We start from the raw sequence: 19,460 nt of genomic DNA, 5'->3' as shown, positions 1-19,460 counted from the left end.
ACTCTGGTGAGCTCTTGCATTCGGTATCTGAAGAATTCCCCAAAGCAGAGACCCTAAATATCCAGAAAAGGAGGTTTGGCTACCTAGGAAGGAGGATAGGCTAGTAATACGGGTAAGAGCCCATCAGAAGGAGTCTCTGACGTCACCTACTGGCCCTGGCCACTCAGAGCAGTCCAGTGTGCCAGCACACCTCTGAATCCAAGATGGCAGAGGTCTGGGGCACGCTGGAGGAGCTCTGGGCACCTCCCCTGGGAGGTGCAGGTCAGGGGAGTGGTCACTCCCCTTTCCTTTGTCCAGTTTCGCGCCAGAGCAGGGCTGGGGGATCCCTGAACCGGTGTACACTGGCTTATGCAGAGATGGGCACCATCTGTGCCCATCAAAGCATTTCCAGAGGCTGGGGAAGGCTACTCCTCCCCAGCCCTGACACCTTTTTCCAAAGGGAGAGTGTGTAACACCCTCTCTCTGAGGAAGTCCTTTGTTCTGCCTTCCTGGGCCAGGCCTGGCTGGACCCCAGGAGGGCAGAAACCTGTCTGAGGGGTTGGCAGCAGCAGCAGCGGGAAAGGCAGTTTGGCAGTACCCGGGTCTATGCTAGAGGCTCGGGGGATCATGGCATTGTCTCCCCAATGCCAGAATGGCATTGGGATGACAATTCCATGATCTTAGACATGTTACATGGCCATGTTTGGAGTTACCATTGTGACGCTATACATAGATAGTGACCTATGCATAGTGCACGCGTGAAATGGTGTCCCCGCACTCACAAAGTCCGGGGAATTTGCCCTGAACTATGTGGGGGCACCTTAGCTAGTGCCAGGGTGCCCACACACTAAGTAACTTAGCACCCAACCTTCACCAGGTGGAGGTTAGACATATAGGTGACTTATAAGTTACTTAAGTGCAGTGGTAAATGGCTGTGAAATAACGTGGACGTTATTTCACTCAGGCTGCAGTGGCAGGCCTGTGTAAGAATTGTCAGAGCTCCCTATGGGTGGCAAAAGAAATGCTGCAGCCCATAGGGATCTCCTGGAACCCCAATACCCTGGGTACCTCAGTACCATATACTAGGGAATTATAAGGGTGTTCCAGTATGCCAATGTGAATTGGTGAAATTGGTCACTAGCCTGTTAGTGACAATTTAGAAAGCAGAGAGAGCATAACCACTGAGGTTCTGGTTAGCAGAGCCTCAGTGAGACAGTTAGTCATCCCACAGGGAATACATACAGGGCACACTTATGAGCACTGGGTCCCTGGCTGGCAGGGTCCCAGTGACACATACACTAAAACAACATATATACAGTGAAATATGGGGGTAACATGCCAGGCAAGATGGTACTTTCCTACAGAGGCCCAGGCCAGCTTGGTTGCTGACACCTGCTTTGGGCTCCTGAGGAGCCTTAAACCTATTCTTGTTTTTTTTTTATTCCAGTAAGCGACTATTGTCCAGGCGGTAGTTCTATCCCAGTTGGATTACGGTAACATGCTGTACTTAGGAGCTAACAAGTCAATTATTAGAAGACTTTATCTGGTCCAAAATGCTGTAGCTAGGCTGCTATTCTGGCTCCTAAAGTCTTGTTCTTTGTCCAGACGTTTGTGTAAATTACACCGGCTCACTGTGGCCTTATGCGTGGTTCATAAAATTCTGTATTCCCAGAGGGCTCCAATTTTGTCTAAACTGGTTCTTCCATATTGGCCCTCCCGCTCGCTGCGCTTGGCGGATATTATTCTGGCTGAGGTTCCCCGCGTCAGGTGCATAAGGGCCGGAGGACGCTCCTTTCGAGCCAAGGGCCCTGCCGGCTGGAACTTGCTACATTTTTACATCAGGAACACTGAGAACCCCCTGTGTTTTAGGAAGATTTTAAAGACTTGGCTTTTTTTCCTCCAGCACCTTGCAGAGCACTGCTCCTTCACTTTTAGCAGTAGCAGTTCCTTCCACCGCTCAGGCTTAGCACTGGGAAGCCCCGTTGCTGCGGCAGCCATGCACTTTACAAACCCATTCACATAACATAACATTATACATTCACAATGTAGCATATTGAACTTGTCAATTGGAATTTACACTTATCCAATCTTGACCTATTAAATTACATTATGATAAGATGTGATGTTTCTAGTAATAATTCCCATTCTGGTACATTCAGTTCCACTTTTCTATTCCTATTGTAAATGTTAGTAATACCATTGCCTTAATGCAAGGCTGGATACAAATAATATGAGAAATAAAATATGGATTCTAAACTGCTAAACATTTTTGATTTCTAGAATGTTTTATAAAGAAAATTGTCTCAATTTGTAATTACTGTTTGGGTTTTGTCACACTGCTCTATCACTTTGGGTCTGCGTTCGTGATATATATCTCTCCATATAAAGGCACGAACAGTCCATGGTTTCATTAAACAAAAATATTTTCACAAGAAATTTGTAGAAAAGTGATATTTTATTAAACTATGTATATTATGAAAAAAACATTAAATAACACACACAGTTTTTCATACAATCTACATTAAGCGAAGCAAAAGCGTTGGAATTAACGCAGCAGATGCTATAAATCCATCAAATGGACAATTCTTCTCTTCTTTGGAAACGTGTGTACCAAAGGCTGGGTCTGGCCAAATTCTCCATTGTTGCAGAGCGCTCTTTTGTGCAGTGCGCTTGTCATGGTTATTCTAGAACAGAAAATAAAAATGAGTTAGTGTTATGAAGTCTTTCTTTCTTCCTCCTGCAGCAGGAATTAGAAATACGCATAGCACCTGGAAGAATCTAATGCAAAGATCTCAGCTGCTCCATGTCGGCCCCTTGTCAGGTATAGAAATGTGAGCAAGCCCAGGTTCTTCTTTACATTCTGGTACTGGTACTTTTGCTTTTCCCAGAACGTGGAGGACATACAGGCACACACTCCCACAACACAGAATGGCAGGAGCCCTGGAAGGCAGAGTGAAGGGCCCTGGGGGTTCCCACCATCCATAATATCCACTCCCCTCCTCCCACAAGCAGGCCAGATGAGGGCTACACAAAGAGCTTGGCCAAGCGGAAGGTCCTGAAGTTCTATCAGCCCCTGCGGTGCAGACGCTTCGTGGATCTATGTTTCACCTCGGCAGGTCCAGAAAGCAAAAACTATGACTACGGTTGCTACACAGAATTGACACTGAACAACTTGAGACATCTGGCACAGCAACTACCATCACCAACCACTTTCAGAGTTTGGAGGGAAATGAAAATCCTCCATTTTCTGGAGGAAAGTAATACAGAGTAGAATCCAATGGCAATTCAGACAGATGAGGGCCAATGCTTTTGACAGTCATCATGGTGTTCACCCTCCATTGTACAGAACACATTCTGGTACTAACATTAATCCTGTGCCAACCACTGCAACTACAGTGAAATGCAACATGCGTGAACACTGTACAGCACATACCGCGACCCGAGCTGCCTGTTGGTGTTTGGATGAGTTCAGAGACAATGTCCACCAGCCAATCAAAACAAGGGACCAAAGGTGGTCTTGAGTATTACGTTTTGTTCAAAAAGTCTGAACCTAGCAAGGGCTGTGGTCTTACCTGCAGTGTAACGTAGTTTAAACCCCCTCATCTGCACAGTTCTGTCACTGGAGAAGATTATTTGCACAGAGCTTCTGAAAGACACCCAAGTGTTGGGTGCAACAGTGCCGCAGTATTTGCTTTTCGGAATGTATACTGGAATTTCAGATAGGTCATCAAACTTCATGAAGTCGAACGTACAATTCATGCCACTTTCCAACTCAAAATCTACAAATGTTATGTTCACCTGTGAGAAAGGGAAAGGCACCGTTAAATACCACAAAGCAAATGATTATTGTATTCCAGCAAAGCAGCCCTTTTAGTACCACCCACCAGCAGGAGGCAGTGTGGGGCACATTACTTATGTAAATAACAGCAGATCTTTCATTCCCACCAAGAGGTGTCGCTGTGTGGCCATTACATGGTGTGTCTGTGTGGAAGATGAACGTAATCTATTCTCGATTACTGTTATTTTCTTACCTTGTTAACCCTTGCCTTCCTTACATTTTTTTACAAAAATTGCCATTTTGTGAATTTTGGGGCAAATCACAAAATCCTGGAGAGTTTGACTAAACCATGACAAGTCACATAGGACACGTGACTTGAATAACAAACATATATTATGAAACATCCTGGGATGACCGGTCTGAGCCCCACCAACAGAATTGATAGCCACCCTGGTATTGATGTTAATAGGAGGATGTGCCTTTGGATGCATTGAAGAGTCTAAGTGTGAACCTCTCTTACCAGTTTAGTGGCTCTGATGATCCAGGTGCACTGTGTAGATCTTGGGTACTGCAGAGGATAGTATGGGGTGGTTATTTCTCCAGACTTAGCCGTCAGTGTGCCACCACAAGCTGCAAGAACATTTAAAATTTTACTCATCATTGACACATACAGAAGGTAACCTTCATGGGTTCTCCTATGACAAAGCAGGCAACCTCACAGGTATGCTTTAACATCATGCACAAGCCATCGTTTCTTGCAGAGTTGAGGGAACAGACCACTTCTGAAGCCCTTTATGTCTGTTAGATGTTTTTATTCAGCACCCTGGCTTCTATGTCACAATAACAAACATATAGGAAAGTACAGATTTACTATTGTTAACTTTGCCTAACTTGAAGATATAATGGTAGTCTAAACTGTGGATTCCATATTTTTGCAGAGCTATATTTTTGTACCATTTTTTTATTAACCGTCCCTCCCACTCCCAACTGATCTTGGTCTATTGCCCTAGAACTGGCTGACATTGTGCACAGGTGACTATTTTGGCAAATACCTGTTTTCCCAAAAACTGGTCTGCTCTACAGCAATGTTTCAATATGATTTTAATGGATACATTGCCTAAGGATCATTCATCCACATTCATCATTTGCACTAAATGGAAGAAAGCCACTGTCTGCTGCACCCCCCCCCATCTCCCCCCTCCCCACCAGAAACACATAAAGGGAATGGAAACACCTTGGTCAATCAAGTTAATATTCAAAGGAAACTGTGGCTCTAATGATGCACAACACCTTCTGTCTGAGGGATCACCCCTTCCTATATTAGAACCAAGTTTCCCTCTTCCAGTGGCAGCTCTTGTTTCTGAATACCTGCTACTTTACGCTTTCTGAGCCTGACTTACCACACATTCACAAACACCAAGTCTTCGTTGGCTGCATGGAATATCTGTTTATGTGGAGATTGTAGACTCAACCGCACCCCAGTAAAGGAATGTAATCAGCATCCTCTACTCTGTTCAGTGTTTGCATGCCTCATATTTCCTTGCACCCAGAGTCTATTGCTCCCACCCAAAGCTAGATCTGGCCACCGAGCTTGAGCTAATGTGAGCTGATATGTTGTCTTCTCCAGGAAGAAGCAGCTCCAGAACGATGCAATGATATGGAGGTACCTAACACACTGGAATATGCTCCGATTGCAGCGAGAGCCCATTAGCAGCACACTGGATGCTCTTATTACAATGATGGCACACAGGGAGCTGTTCTTATTATAGTGACAGCACACTAAAACAGAACCATTCTAACACTTCACTGAAAAAATACTGATGTGATGGAAAAAGACAAAATTCAGAAAAAGACACATAAATATGTTTTATGGCTATTGAGTCAGCTTTGCAGATGAAACCACCTTCCTAACTTTTTAGTTGTGTGGTCCACGTTGTAAAGTTGTATAATATATTGAAGATTCAGAATCCTGTGGTTCTCCTTTTAAATTTGTAACAATGTCAACTCAGTAGTAAAACTGTGAAATAAAGCAAAGGTTATTGCAACTTTAAGCCCAAGGGCCCGATTCTCAAAGAGCCTCTACACTCATGGCGAAGGCGCCGCAGTCATCGCGAGGGGGGGCGCATTATTGGCAGGGCCTTTGCACTGCAGTTTCTCATTATGGAGGCCCCACCACAAGGGCAATCCCCCCACCATGAATGCAGTGCCTCCAACACGAGTACAGAGGCCCTTTGTGATTGGGACCCACGTGTTTTCAGGTTGTGGTTGTAATACCTACCTCGATCATTGGAAACAGTGGTGGTAGTTCCCAGAGTAGTTGGAGTTGTTGTTGCCTTTGTGGTTGTAGTTTCAGTTGTTTTGGTCGTTGTCGTTGGAGTGCTGGTAATTATCTTCATCAACGCAGTGGGAGCCTTTACAGTGGTGGAGGTCGCTGAAGTGGGGGTGGTGGTTGTTGCTGCTGTGGTGGTGGTTGTGGTCTTCATCGTCGTACTTGGAGTGCCGGTGGTCGTAGGTGTTGTGGTGGTTGGAGTGGTAGTGGTGGTGGTTTTTGCTGAAGTGATGGACTGAGAGGGCAGGGCAGTCCTCTGAGGATTCAGAGGTCGCTGGTCCCTGGGGAGAGCGTCGCTGGAGCAGTGTCTTTAGAAGTGGGGAGACAGGACGGTAGAGCTGGGGCCAAAGCAGTTGGTGTCTCCGTCTTCTCTGCAGGGTTTTTCAGCTTAGCAGTCCTCTTCTTCTTAGGTTGCAGGAATCTGAGTTCCTAGGTTCTGGGGAGCCCCTAAATACAGAATTTAGGGGTGTGTTTAGGTCTGGGAGGGCAGTAACCAATGGCTACTAGCCCTGAGGGTGGCTACATCCTCTTTGTGCCTCCTCCCAAGGGGAGGGGGTCACATTCCTATCCCTATTGGGGGAATCCTCCATCTGCAAGATGAAGGATTTCTAAAAGTCAGAGTCACCTCAGCTCAGGTTGCCTTAGGGGCTGTCCTGACTGGCCAGTGACTCCTCCTTGTTTTTCTCATTATCTCCTCCGGCCTTGCCGCCAAAAGTGGGGCCGCGGCCGGAGGGGGCGGGCAACTCCACTAGCTGGAATGCCCTGGGGTCCTGTAACAAAGGGGGTGAGCCTTTGAGGCTCACCGCCAGGTGTTACAGTTCCTGCAAGGGGGAGGTGATAAGCATCTCCACCCAGTACAGGCTTTGTTACTAGCCACAGAGTGACAAAGGCACTCTCCCCATGTGGCCAGCAACATGTCTCGAGTGTGGCAGGCTGCTAAAACCAGTCAGCCTACACAGTAGTTGGTTAAGGTTTCAGGGGGCACCTCTAAGGTGCCCTCTGGGGTGTATGTTACAATAAAATGTACACTGGCATCAGTGTGCATTTATTGTTCTGAGAAGTTTGATACCAAACTTCACAGTTTTCAGTGTAGCCATTATGGTGCTGTGGAGTTCGTGCATGACAGACTCCCAGACCATATACTCTTATGGCTAAGGTTTTGCTTAGACACTGTAGGGGCACAGTGCTCATGCACTGGTGCCCTCACCTATGGTATAGTGCACCCTGCCTTAGGGCTGTCAGGCCTGCTAGAGGGGTGACTTATCTATACTGCATAGGCAGTATGAGGTTGGCATGGCACCCTGAGGGGAGTGCCATGTCGACTTACTCGTTTTGTCCTCACCAGCACACACAAGCTGGCAAGCAGTGTGTCTGTGCTGAGTGAGGGGTCCCCAGGGTGGCATAAGATATGCTGCAGCCCTTAGAGACCTTCCCTGGCATCAGGGCCCTTGGTACCAGGGGTACCAGTTACAAGGGACTTACCTGGATACCAGGGTGTGCCAATTGTGGAAACAAAAGAACAGGTTAGGGAAAGAACACTGGTGCTGGGGCCTGGTTAGCAGGCCTCAGCACACTTTCAAATCGAAACTTAGCATCAGCAAAGGCAAAAAGTCAGGGGGTAACCATGCCAAGGAGGCATTTCCTTGCAGGATGTTAATATTGATTGGAAGCTGTGAAAAGAATGAACCTTGTTGTTGGCATATGAGAGTGCTATTTTACTACTAATGTATTTCTGATGGGGTGCAGTTGCACCTGCTTGCTTCAGTGGCTTATTCATGGGAGTTATTTCTATGCGTGGTGTAGTGTCTTGAGTTTAGAATGGAATCTTAGTAGATTCCTTTATAGAACGGTCGGGGGACGTGCAAGGAGAAGGGAGAGGAGAGTTGGAGAGTGTCGGTTGGTAGCGCCGGTGGCTGAGGTCTTTTTTCCTGATTTATGTCTTAATAAACTTATCTCTTCGGAAGAACTGAAGAATGGATTTCGTGAATTAATCTACACAGAATACAACACTTGGCGACGAGCGTTTTACGATTGAATTCTACAATTAAGACCTCAACATCAAGATATGCAGCGTGGAATTTCTACCGTTATGTTGAAGCTGTGAGTCTCTCGTTTAGTGGGAATTCCTTTGTTTTCAAACATTACTAAATTTGGAATCACCTGTTTAACAAGCTGACCTGCTCTTTTAACGGATTGCATATACCTCGCGCTCACCGATAGTGGTCTCGTGACACTTTTCAGTCAAGCAAGCGCACGTGCCATCCTCTCTCTCTCGTGTTTTTTTTTTTGTCTTAACTCCTCAACTCAACATGAGCAACATGGAAATAGACAAGAGACTATATTTCTTTTACTAGAGTCTGGTACGCTAACCTGCAACTCCTGTGAATTCTTTTGGCTGCCATTTTTTTTTTTTTAATAAAGAGAAGGATATAGTGATTTCTTATTACTATTGGAATTCAACTATCATATATTTTCTTGTGTTTTTTCTCTTCTATTTTTTTTGTCTTTTCATCGAAAATTGATAATGCAGAATGTATCTGCTCCACCATTTTTTTTATCCTCCCCAAGTGAACCACCAATCCAATGGTTGAAATGGAAAAAAGTATTCTCACATTATGCCAGAGTGTGTGGTACGTCTTTAAGTGCCGAAAGAAGAACCTCCCTTCTAATGCATTACTTAGGGTCAGAAGGGCAAGACATTTTTGAACATCTTCCAGAACTTCAAGACCAAGAGGCCACTAACCTGAATGAATTTGAGATTTGTATTAAAAAATTGGACGTGCACTATCTACCCAAAATCAGTACCGTTCTTGAGAGATTTCATTTTGGGAGACGCACTCAACGTTCAGGGGAAACAATTGAACAATATATAACAGAATTACGCAAGTTAGCTTCTACATGTAATTTTGGATCTTCCTTAGAGGAGAGGCTAAGAGATCAGTTAATGCTAGGTAGTTCTTATGAAAAAGCCTGGGAGAGCATGAGGCATAAACACAATCCTTTACAAGACGTGGTGTTGGCTGCTAAGAATGTTGAACATGCGAAAGCCTGTACGGAAGTTTTAAGGAAGGAATTGCCTTCGACTTCAAGTGGTTTTGAAACTGGAAAGGGAGACTTTATACATACCATACAAAAATCTAAAGTTGCCAACAAAAATATTGAGTCTAGTAAGACTGTCAGTGGATTTCACCAAGGGAAGTGCTTCAGATGTGGCAATGAAGGCCATTTCGCAACCAATAAAGGATGTCCTGGGTGGAAAGCTATGTGTAAATCCTGTGGGAAGAAGGGACACTTCACCAGATGTTGCAGATCTACAAGAAGCTTGAAGAAAGTTCAAGAAATTGATTTAAGTGAAGGAAATCCGGAGGAAAGTTACAATATTTTTCAAGTTAAAGGTTTTTCTCCAAATGGCCCATTAGAAGAAGTCAAAGTCAACGGGAATATTGTTAAAATGCTGTTTGATTCAGGAGCCAAGATAACTTTGATTCCAAAGACATTTTATGATCATAAATTGGCTGGGCATGTTCAAATATTCAAACCGGACATCAAACCTAGAGGTTATGGGGGTGTTCCAATACCTCTTCTGGGATATTTTTGGGGAACCATTGAGTTTAGTGACATAATTATTTCTGGAAAGATATATATTTCTATGAAGGGTGATTCTCTAATAAGCTGGTTACACCAGCGAGGTCTAAACGTAATTTTAGATCCAAATGCTGACTTCCCTGTGTGTAGTAGGAAGAGTATTGCTAGCTCTCTGTCCGTTGATTCTGTTAATGTGCTAGGGGAAAATTCATCAAGTAGTGAGCAAGAAAGTAGTATGTCTTGGATGAAAGAATTCCCAGAAGTATTTAACAAAAAGATTGGATGTCTTAAGAATGATTTGCACTTAATAAAGTTGAACTCCAATGCTAATCCAAAAATAGCTAAAGTTAGAGGGGTACCGTTATCAGTGCGAGACAGTATGAAGATGGAGTTGGATAGGTTGGTTAGTGAAGGGATTATACAGAAGGTGGAGGCTACAGAGTGGTTGTCTCCAGTAGTTATGGCTTGCAAGGGTAATGGGGAGGTGAGATTATGTGTAGATTTGAAAGAGTTGAACAAAATGGTGGTAGTGGATCACTACCCTCTGCCCAATATATGTGAGTTGTTGTGCTTCTTAGATGGTGCCAAGCATTTTTCGTCACTAGATTTGGCATCCGCCTATCATCAGATAAAGTTACATCCAGACTGTCAGGAATTAACTGCTTTTGTTACACCGTTTGGTACATTCAAATACACAAGAATGCCGTTTGGGTTGATTTCAGCTGCTGCTGTGTTTCAAAGAAGCATGGAACATATTCTGAAGGGTTTAGAAAGAGTCAGAGTTTACCAAGATGATGTATTAATTGTGGCTTCGTCTGAAAAAGGACATGATGTGCGGGTGAGAGCAGTATTGTCAAAGCTGAAGGATGCAGGTTTGACTCTGAAGAAAACAAAATGTAAATTTAATGTTGCAGAAATTGAGTATTTGGGTCATATCATAAGCAGCACTGGGATTAGACCAAAAAATGACTTAGTCAATACCATCAACAGTATGAGATCTCCTCAAACTAAGGAGGAAGTATTTACATTTTTGGGTATGACTGAGTTTTATAGTAAGTTCATTCACAACATGGCTCAAAATACTACACCCATAAGAGAACTTTTGCGTAAAGGGAAGGAGTTCCGTTGGACAGAACATTGTGAAGAAGAATTTTGTTTTTTGAAGCAATGCTTGAATTCAGCTCCAAATCTAGGTAGCTTTGACTGTAGAGATGAGACTTGGGTTGTGACTGATGCCAGTTCCAAAGGTTTAGGAGCAGTGCTAATGCAAAGGAAGAATGGACTAGAACGGACAATTTTATTTAGTTCACGTGCATTGAGAGGAGCTGAGTATAACTATTCTGTGGTTGAAAAGGAGGCGCTTGCTGTGTATTGGTCGGTATGCAAACTAAGGAAGTTTTTGTGGTGAAGGAAGTTTTTGGTTAAAACTGACCACAAACCACTGAAGGAAGTATTTGGTAAGAAAGGGATTGACCTAGTGTCTCATAGGAAACGTAAGTGGGTTGTGGCATTACAGGAATTTAACTTCGAGGTGACATATATCCCTGGTGTGGACAATGTCTTGGTTGATTGTCTTTCAAGATTGGTGGAGATTGGATGCGAGCTGGAGGATGATTGTGAAGATTCTGAGGAGAAAATCAGAGTGTGTGCGATTTCGGAAGGAATTATTTCTGAGGATCAATGGAAAGATGAGTTGAAGAAGGATGATGTTTTAATAAAGGTTATGTTTAATGTATGTAATACTTGGTGTGAAAAAAATAAATGTGAAGAAGGTATGAGAGGCTTTTGGCAAATCAGGAATGAATTATCTGTGTTGGATGTACTACTCATGAGGGGCACAAAATTAATTCCACCTGCTGCTGTGAGGAATGTGTTGATAAAGCATGCTCACGCTAGTCATATGGGCATAGCCAAAATGAAAGAAAGAGTAAGGGAAGGATACTGGTGGCCTGCCATGGACATAGAAATTGAAAGACTGGTTAGAAACTGTGTTGAATGCTCTCAGTGTGATAAGGGTTTGAAGTGTAGGACACAACCCATGGTTGTGAGAGAACAAGCTAGTGGCCCATGGTCTGATATTTCAATTGACATTTTGGGGGGCATAAAATTTCATTCTTGTGACAGATATGTTTTAGTATGTATTGACATGTTTTCACGTTGGCCAGAAGTAAAAATTGTGAATTCAGTAGAGTCTAAAGTTGTCATGGGATTCTTATAAAGCTTATTTGAGAAAGAAGGGTTTCCTTCTTCAATTTATTAGACAATGGTGTACAATTTGTCTCCAATGAGATGGAGAAATTTCTTCAAGAAAGAGGGGTAAGACATAAAAGGGCTGCTTTATACCATCCTGAAAGTAATGGCGTTGTGGAAAGGTTTATTAAGGTGTTGAAAGAAAGTATACAGTTAGCAGTATCGACGGGCAGTAATTGGGAAAGTGTTGTATATCAAAAAGTGAGGGAGTACCGTTTTACCCCGCATTCGTCCACTGGGGTTTCGCCGTTCAAATTGTTTAGAGGAAGGAGACCTAATACTCACATCATGCCTTTGTGGGTTTTTGAGAAAAGAACATTGGTTGACAATCAAGTTGACAATACTGGGGAATGGAGAGAGAGAGAGAAAGAGAAAATGTTGAGTAGGAAGGTGGTGTTTGATGAGAGAAATGCTGTTAAGGAGACAGTAGTGAGAGTGGGAGACTGTGTTAAAATAAAGTCTCCTAAGAAGTTAGGTTCATCTGGTTTTAGTCAACCTTTTAAGGTGATCAAGGTATTTAGGAATGCTGTGAATCATAGGGTGTGGAACCTTAATAGAGTAGCTAAGTTCATTCCCATCAAAAAAAGTGAGTTGGTGGGGAGGAGCTTAGAAAATAGCTCCTCAAGCAGTGAATCTGTACAAGGATACAAATCTCAACGTGTTCGGAAACGTCCTTCTTACATGAAAGATTATGTCTTGTAATGTTATTAGTATGATATACACACGTTGCATACGCATACATAAAAAAAAAAATTATAATGTTACCTTGTAAAGTTAAGTTTATACATATGTTGTACATCTATTTAATAGTGAATTGAGGGAGGTGGTGTAGTGTCTTGAGTTTAGAATGAAATCTTAGTAGATTCCTTTATAGAACGGTCGGGGGACATGCGAGGAGAAGGGAGAGGAGAGTTGGAGAGTGTCGGTTGGTAGCGCCGGTGGCTGAGGTCTTTTTTCCTGATTTATGTCTTAATAAACTTATCTGTTCGGAAGAACTGAAGAATGGATTTCGTGAATTAATCTACACAGAATACAACACTTGGTGACGAGCGTTTTACGATCGAACTCTACAATTAAGACCTCAACATCAAGATATGCAGCGTGGAATTTCTACCGTTATGTTGAAGCTGTGAGTCTCTCGTTTAGTGGGAATTGCTTTGTTTTCAAACATTACTAAATTTGTAATCACCTGTTTAACAAGCTGACCTGCTCTTTTAACGGCATATACCGGTGATGCTGGTGCAATGAGGATGTATCAGAGGTATGATGGAAGGACCTGGTCATATGGGACTGCAGCTAGCATGATTATGTGGCAATTTTACATGAGCTGATGAGGTGGTATAACATGGACCGCTGTAAACTGAGGCTGGTATAAATAAGATGGTGGGCATATGGGGCTGCAGGTAGCAAACAATGGCTGTTTCTTAGCATAGCAAGGCTTTTTCCAGTGTGTGCTTGTCAGTGACGGTCCCTTAGCAAGTGAGGCAGTATCTATCAAAAGGAGAATGTATTTACGCAAGAAGTGCCATATCTAGCTATGGGAACCTGCACCTGGTTATATAAGGCTGTCTCAGGAATAAAATAGCAGTACCTGGGCATGTGTGTATGTACCTGGCACATGATGGTTACACGGGTCCGCAACTTCAATACCTGAGCATGTAAATTTGTACCAGGACAGCCGTGGTCGTGGCTGTGCATGGAAATGTGAAACCATACATGAACACGAGAAACTGTGGCTGTGTATAGTCTGCTATATCTGGCACATGATCACAATATCTGGTCCTGGGATGGTTTACCTGGGCACTTGAGCCTGAGCATGTCAAGCTACACACGGGCATCTGAGGGTGTAGCGGCCATAGACAACTGAAGGCAGTCTGGGAAGGCCGACCATCTGGATTTGCCAGTGCTAATTTAAAGATCAAAGTATTTGCTTAACAGGGTTTGGGTGGGTAGAGTAATTGTGTAATTAACCGAGACCCCTTAATTGGAGGCGACAGAACTATGAAACAAAATGGGGAGTTTTGCATACCTAATTAAAATGTAAGCACACATTGTGAAATAAAAAATGTATGTCGTCTAGTCTGACACATTAGTGAGAAAGACTCTCCTTTTCACTACAGACCTTCCCGCACTGCACTTTGGGGGTCATGCCATGTGAGAAGTTCTACAGTACAGCTGGATGTCAAACCATAGCACATAGGGTAATCTAATAGTGACTGAAAGGCCACATGGAGCACAATGCTGCAACCTTAGCCAACCTCACCCTTGCTAGGTGCTGACCACATGGGAACCCTGCTTCCCAACGCACTGGGATGCTGTAACCAGGTAACATGTCCTTGGCTACAGATTAGATGCATCTAATTGTCACTCAGCTACACTGCCGTTTGCAAGACGAATAAAGAAAAGACAGTAAAATTAGAAAACTGCAGTGCTTAAAATAAATAGAAGACGAGTCGATAGCAACTGGACTGGGAACAGATATTTCCCATGTAAGCTGCAGATCACTTGTAACAGTTATTTCTGCTGGTAGATGCTGGACCCCGTGGGAATCATTCTACACTACAAATGCGTCAATTAGATATTACTGTAAAGATGCTATAGTGCTACCAGATGAACAGTGCTGGGGTGTAGCTCCCAGAACATGGACTACTACGTTGGAGAGAGCTCAAACCTTCAGGTAACGTTACGTAACCACAAAACTTATTTCATCTCAATGCACAGATAGAGAAGAGTCAATTTTGTGCAGCAGAAGTGCCTTATCTAATATGGAAATGATAATTTTGCATTTTGGCATGGCATCTCTCCTTTGCTTAACACAGGCCATACATGAGTTTTCCCATCTAGTCATTCTCCTTCAAGATGTGTGGAGTATACTGGTCGGAGTGATGCTCGGAGGAGCACTGACCAAGCACATCGACCAATGGAGGTTTCTGCCTCTTCTCCCCTCCCGCCCCAGGACCAGCAACCCATTTTGGGGAAACATACATCATTATCTATGACTCTTAAAAGTATGGAACATCCGTATGTATCACAAAAATACAAAGAGTATTTTCAATTTGCTGTCATCCCTCCTTGCACTCCATGCAAGGTATCCCTTCTTCTCAAAATAGTAAAGAAACCTGTGTTTCTAAAAATCGAGTCTCTTTATTTATAAGCATCATGAGAAGGCACTGATCAAAACGTCCCATGACATGAAAAACTCCCAGGCTGTGGAAAAATCATGAGCCTTGTGAAAAAATAAAGAGAGATAGAAATTCAAGATAGCTGGCAAATGTACCATTTTTTTTTTATAGTCGCAGACATCTGATTAAAACACAGGAGATTAAATATTCTACCCCAATGAGTATCTGTTCCACAAAGTGTAAAACATATGCAGAAATCTATTACAAACTGTATCCCAAGCATACTATGCTCACCTTCCAGGTCTCTCTTCAGTCTATGATTTCTCTCCAAAAGAGGATTCTGGGGGGGGGAAAAAAATCATCACTTGGAACCACGGTTTATTTCAAGAAACTAAAAGCCTCATACAGGCTAATGCTAAATGCAGCACTTGAGGGCAGTTACTCAATATGAAACCTGAGCAGGAGGGGTTAAATCAATGCAATCCTATATAATCCCCATCAACAGACAGGCGTGTTGTGAATTCAAAATATCCCTTCCTTAAACATGGCATTCACTCCTCTTTCGATGTAGGGCCTAGATTACGTAGGTTGCACAGGTTGTATGCAGATTTGTTGTCAAATGTCCATGTTACATATTTGCCCCAATATTTACAGTAGCTTTCTGTATGTATGTTTGTGGTTCTAAAGGGGCTAGGAGGTGGGTACAAACATTTCAATTTTGGGTAAAATGCTATGCTTTCTTTTGAACAGTTATTTTGTCTCTGGTTGCTTTCAAAATCAATTAGGAATAATCTTACTGAGTAAAAACCTTTTCGACTTGTTTTAAGGTAATGTTTAAAAGTGGGAAAATGCCACATTTTATTATTTTGTTTTACCTGTCTTGGAAGGAAAATACTAGTCATGCTGGTAAAATACTGATCGGGTGACATCCCTAGTGAAACAGGAATGCCAAATTGCACCAGCACAAGTGCAGCCTATATAATCCAGAAATATATGTGCAAAATGTCACTAGCAGTCACGCACAAAATGTAACTCCCACCTAGACTTAAAACACAGAGGTCTACAACTGCTTGACTGCTCAGATTTGCAAAATAATGGCTGTTGAAGTAAAGTCACAATGATGCAGTGTGTACTGTATGCTTCTTTTAACACCAGCATCCATTGGTGGGTTTTTAAGAACAATAATATACCACGCCACACGCGCACCTCAAGAGCAAAAGTTTTAGTGAAAGCGTTGTGGCGCGCGGGTAGGGACAACGTAGTTCACAAGCAGTCTCGCCTCTACCAGGCAGCGTCAGACTAACCTAAACTTGCGCACCCTGTAACGTTACGCCGACGCGAGCGCATTACGTCATTGCGCCTGTTGTCTCCCAAAACCTTCTACACATGCACACAGTACGTCTTTCTGCATAGGTGTGAGTTGTTACAGTGACATCCATAAGAATGTGTGCCTAAATAAAGTTTGGTGTCTATATAAAGTTTCTGGTAACAAATTAATACACCTGTCTGTAAGTTTATCTACTAGGACAAATGTTTGTGGGAATTCTAGATCCATTAAGTAGGCACGCCCCTGCCAAAAAGCAAAGAGGTAAGGCTAGGGTGCCTAGGAGACCCTGAGACAAAGAAGGAATATTGTCCCGTCAGATGTGATGTGCAGTCGGCCACTAGAGGCCTGTATCGCTCCCCCTAACGCTCTAGTGAAAGATGTTTGGCTCTGGTGGAGTCCACCCAGTTCTGGAACTAGAGGGGCACTTGGACTCCCCGCAGAGAGTGCAATCTGAAAAGAGTAGTTATTACCAGTGCATGACATGGAAAAATAGAAGCGTAGGTACTCTGCACCACGGTAACTGCTTGTTTCTGAGAAGTGCCGGTTCTCTCCAATTATAAGTATGACGTTTTTTCTTGAGAAGTGCAGCTACTCTCCCTCAGAATAAAAAAGTGCCGGCACTCAGTACCGGACAGTACCGACCCATTTAAAGCACTGGTAAACATCACCTTGTTTTCCGAGGAAGAGATGGCGTGCTCGCCCAGCTACTTCTTAGATTAAAACAATAAAGTGACGAATGCTTACATTCATTAAATACACCCGATTTTCCCCCTCGCCCACACACACACAACCGACACATGAAGTGGTAGAAACAAAATCTGAAGCGCTCTTCCCGCTGAAGCAAGACTTACCAGTGCAGGGAGTGCCCACCCGGTGGCACAGAGTGCCAGCAGCCCCATCAGTGCCAGGGCGTGCATGGTGCAAGCAGTTTCTGAGACAGCAGGGGCTCGGGTGCCGCGTGCCAGGCAGAGGGCGCGATGCTTCGTGCCGCAGGAGTGGCCAAGTATGAGGTGCCATCCCCGGTTTAAGCCCTTTATACTCTGTCATTCGAACCACACCCCCTACCCAGGGGCATTCGCCGAGTCCGAATCAATCCCATGGACCTCAGTTTCTGGGAAATGACAGCAGGGAGCTATTCTGAGGCTAGTGAGTGTCTAAGAAAGTGTGAAAACCGCATGTAATCGCGCTGGGCGAAAAACAACGAACCTCGGATGGGGACACATTCTCATATGAAGTGTCTTTGTTTAATAGGAGGTGACCCCTGCATTGGGAAATTCCAGCTTCCCTTCTGAATTGCTTCAAGGTGTATCTAGGGGTATGAAGTCACTGACCCGGGGTTCAAACGAGTCTTGGATAAGGCGGTCCCCACTTCACCCGGCTAGTAAAGAAAGTGTGATCATATATTCATTCGTCGTGTTATACTGTATTGTAATCCCACATATATAATTCTTACTTTCTCTCAGAAGCCTAATCATGGCTGCAAACATTTAACCAGAGTGTCCTGCATGTGATGCTAAGAAGCCCCCCAAAAAAGTATTAACGGGTCACCAAAAGTTTTCTCTTTTGTTTCAAGCTCTCAGGGCATCGTGCCCTTCCACGATGCCTTGTACCCCTCCCTCCCACCCCTCTGCCTGGGAATGGACTCTTTTCAACACCATCGACTGGTTTTGCCTCCTGTTTACACTCAGAGGTGTATTTATTTACTAAAAGTTATATTACCCGACAGCGTAAGAACATTCTATATATAAAAGAATCACATTACACACGTGTAAAACGTTGCACGAGAGTTGCAAATGGAATTACAGGTTATAGGCACGAATAAAGTTGGATAAACTTATTTAAATTTCACTACGCCATTTTTCAGGCCTTTTAACAGGGGAACACCCCCCTTGCATATATTATGCCTGGTATAGGCATAATGTGGCACAAGGGGGTACAAACTGGCGCATTTCTAAATATGGCGAGGGGTAAAGGCCACCTTAGCGCCGCTTTAGCGTAAAAAAAAAGACTAATGGCTAAAGTGTCCACGGGGTTCTTAAATCTGCCCCATGTGATTTGCCCAGAATAACAGGATGTGGAGCCAACGCAGATTCGAACGTTGTTCCCCAGCTCCAAGTCCGGCAGCTCTGGCCGCTACTAAAGAATATACCATTCACGAAATGTGAAACACGTCATTATTCTAATGATGTTTTATGACTACCACTCCCTGAAAGTTAATTGAAGCTTTGCCTTGCCCTTGGGTGTTCGGAGCCCTCCATCTCAAGGGGAATCCCTTATCTGGCTCTGCTAAGGCTTTGGGGATGCTTCCCACCAGGTCACGTGATTCCAAGAGATGCGGTGCGTTTATCAGCGCTCCGGGGCAGGGCAGAGGCGCTATAAACAAAGGACGCTGGCCCTTTCGAATTTAAAATAGCTTAATCTTTATTAATTAGGGCATTAGAAAGGTGTTCACAAGGCCAAGTTATTAATCCACATAATTATAAGGTATTCTTTCGGATTTATTAAACTCACATCAGCATCTGCAGGGCCCCTTTCGAGTTTACAGAATGACCAAGAAAGACCACCGAGGGGGACATTGTTTACTTGCTGCTGCAGACCCATGGGGAACAGGGTCAAGACTGATTTGCATATGGCTGGGTCCAAACTGGGGTGGCATGGTGAGCAAAAGAACGATGGATTAAACCCAGATCTGTGACTGGGGGTGAGTGGGCAGTGGCCTCACAAAACGTGATGGCCCCCCCCTCACTACAAAGTACCTTGAGGCCCTCTCCACCCTGTCCCCCAGTCAGGGGCCTGTCGCCTGTGCACACTGTATTGTGCTGAGGGGGCCCCCTGGAGCGGGGGCCTTTGTTAAGGTACCTGGTGGTGGGGCGCATTTTCAAATACATTATAGGACAAGTAGGGAGCACGAGAGGTGTTCATGGGGCGGTGGAAAGGACGAGAGATGCGGATGGGCATGGTACTACTAAGTGAGAGAAGACAACAAAATATTTGGCAAAATAATCAACATTTTTGCAGACTTTCAAAATAGAGACAGAGGAGAGTCTGTGTGTGGGTTTCTGTCAGTGTGTCTGGAACAACTCCTGGTGA

General features: G+C 43.9%; 1 protein-coding gene across 3 annotated transcripts; it reads right to left on the bottom strand.

Moving 5' to 3' along the window:
• Positions 1-2,415: 2,415 nt before the first annotated feature.
• Positions 2,416-17,468, bottom strand: LOC138261110 (CUB domain-containing protein 2-like). Of its 3 annotated transcripts, XM_069209767.1 has the most exons (5): positions 17,222-17,407; positions 15,338-15,383; positions 4,278-4,387; positions 3,552-3,777; positions 2,416-2,663 (listed from the first exon to the last, which is right to left on the bottom strand). In XM_069209767.1, the coding sequence occupies exons 1-5, from the start codon at positions 17,285-17,287 to the stop codon at positions 2,659-2,661; spliced, it is 453 nt and encodes a 150-aa protein (XP_069065868.1). In that variant the 5' UTR covers positions 17,288-17,407; the 3' UTR covers positions 2,416-2,658. The 3 variants fall into 3 exon arrangements, with proteins under 3 accessions (XP_069065868.1, XP_069065867.1, XP_069065866.1); XM_069209766.1 differs by lacking the exon at positions 15,338-15,383 and having other exon boundaries at positions 17,222-17,468; XM_069209765.1 differs by lacking the exons at positions 15,338-15,383; positions 17,222-17,407 and adding an exon at positions 6,036-6,401.
• Between the last annotated feature and the right edge of the window lie 1,992 nt (positions 17,469-19,460).

Source organism: Pleurodeles waltl, chromosome 10 (assembly GCF_031143425.1).
Source record: "Pleurodeles waltl isolate 20211129_DDA chromosome 10, aPleWal1.hap1.20221129, whole genome shotgun sequence".
Taxonomy (NCBI): domain Eukaryota; kingdom Metazoa; phylum Chordata; class Amphibia; order Caudata; family Salamandridae; genus Pleurodeles; species Pleurodeles waltl.
This window is presented reverse-complemented; position numbering and strand designations above follow the sequence as displayed.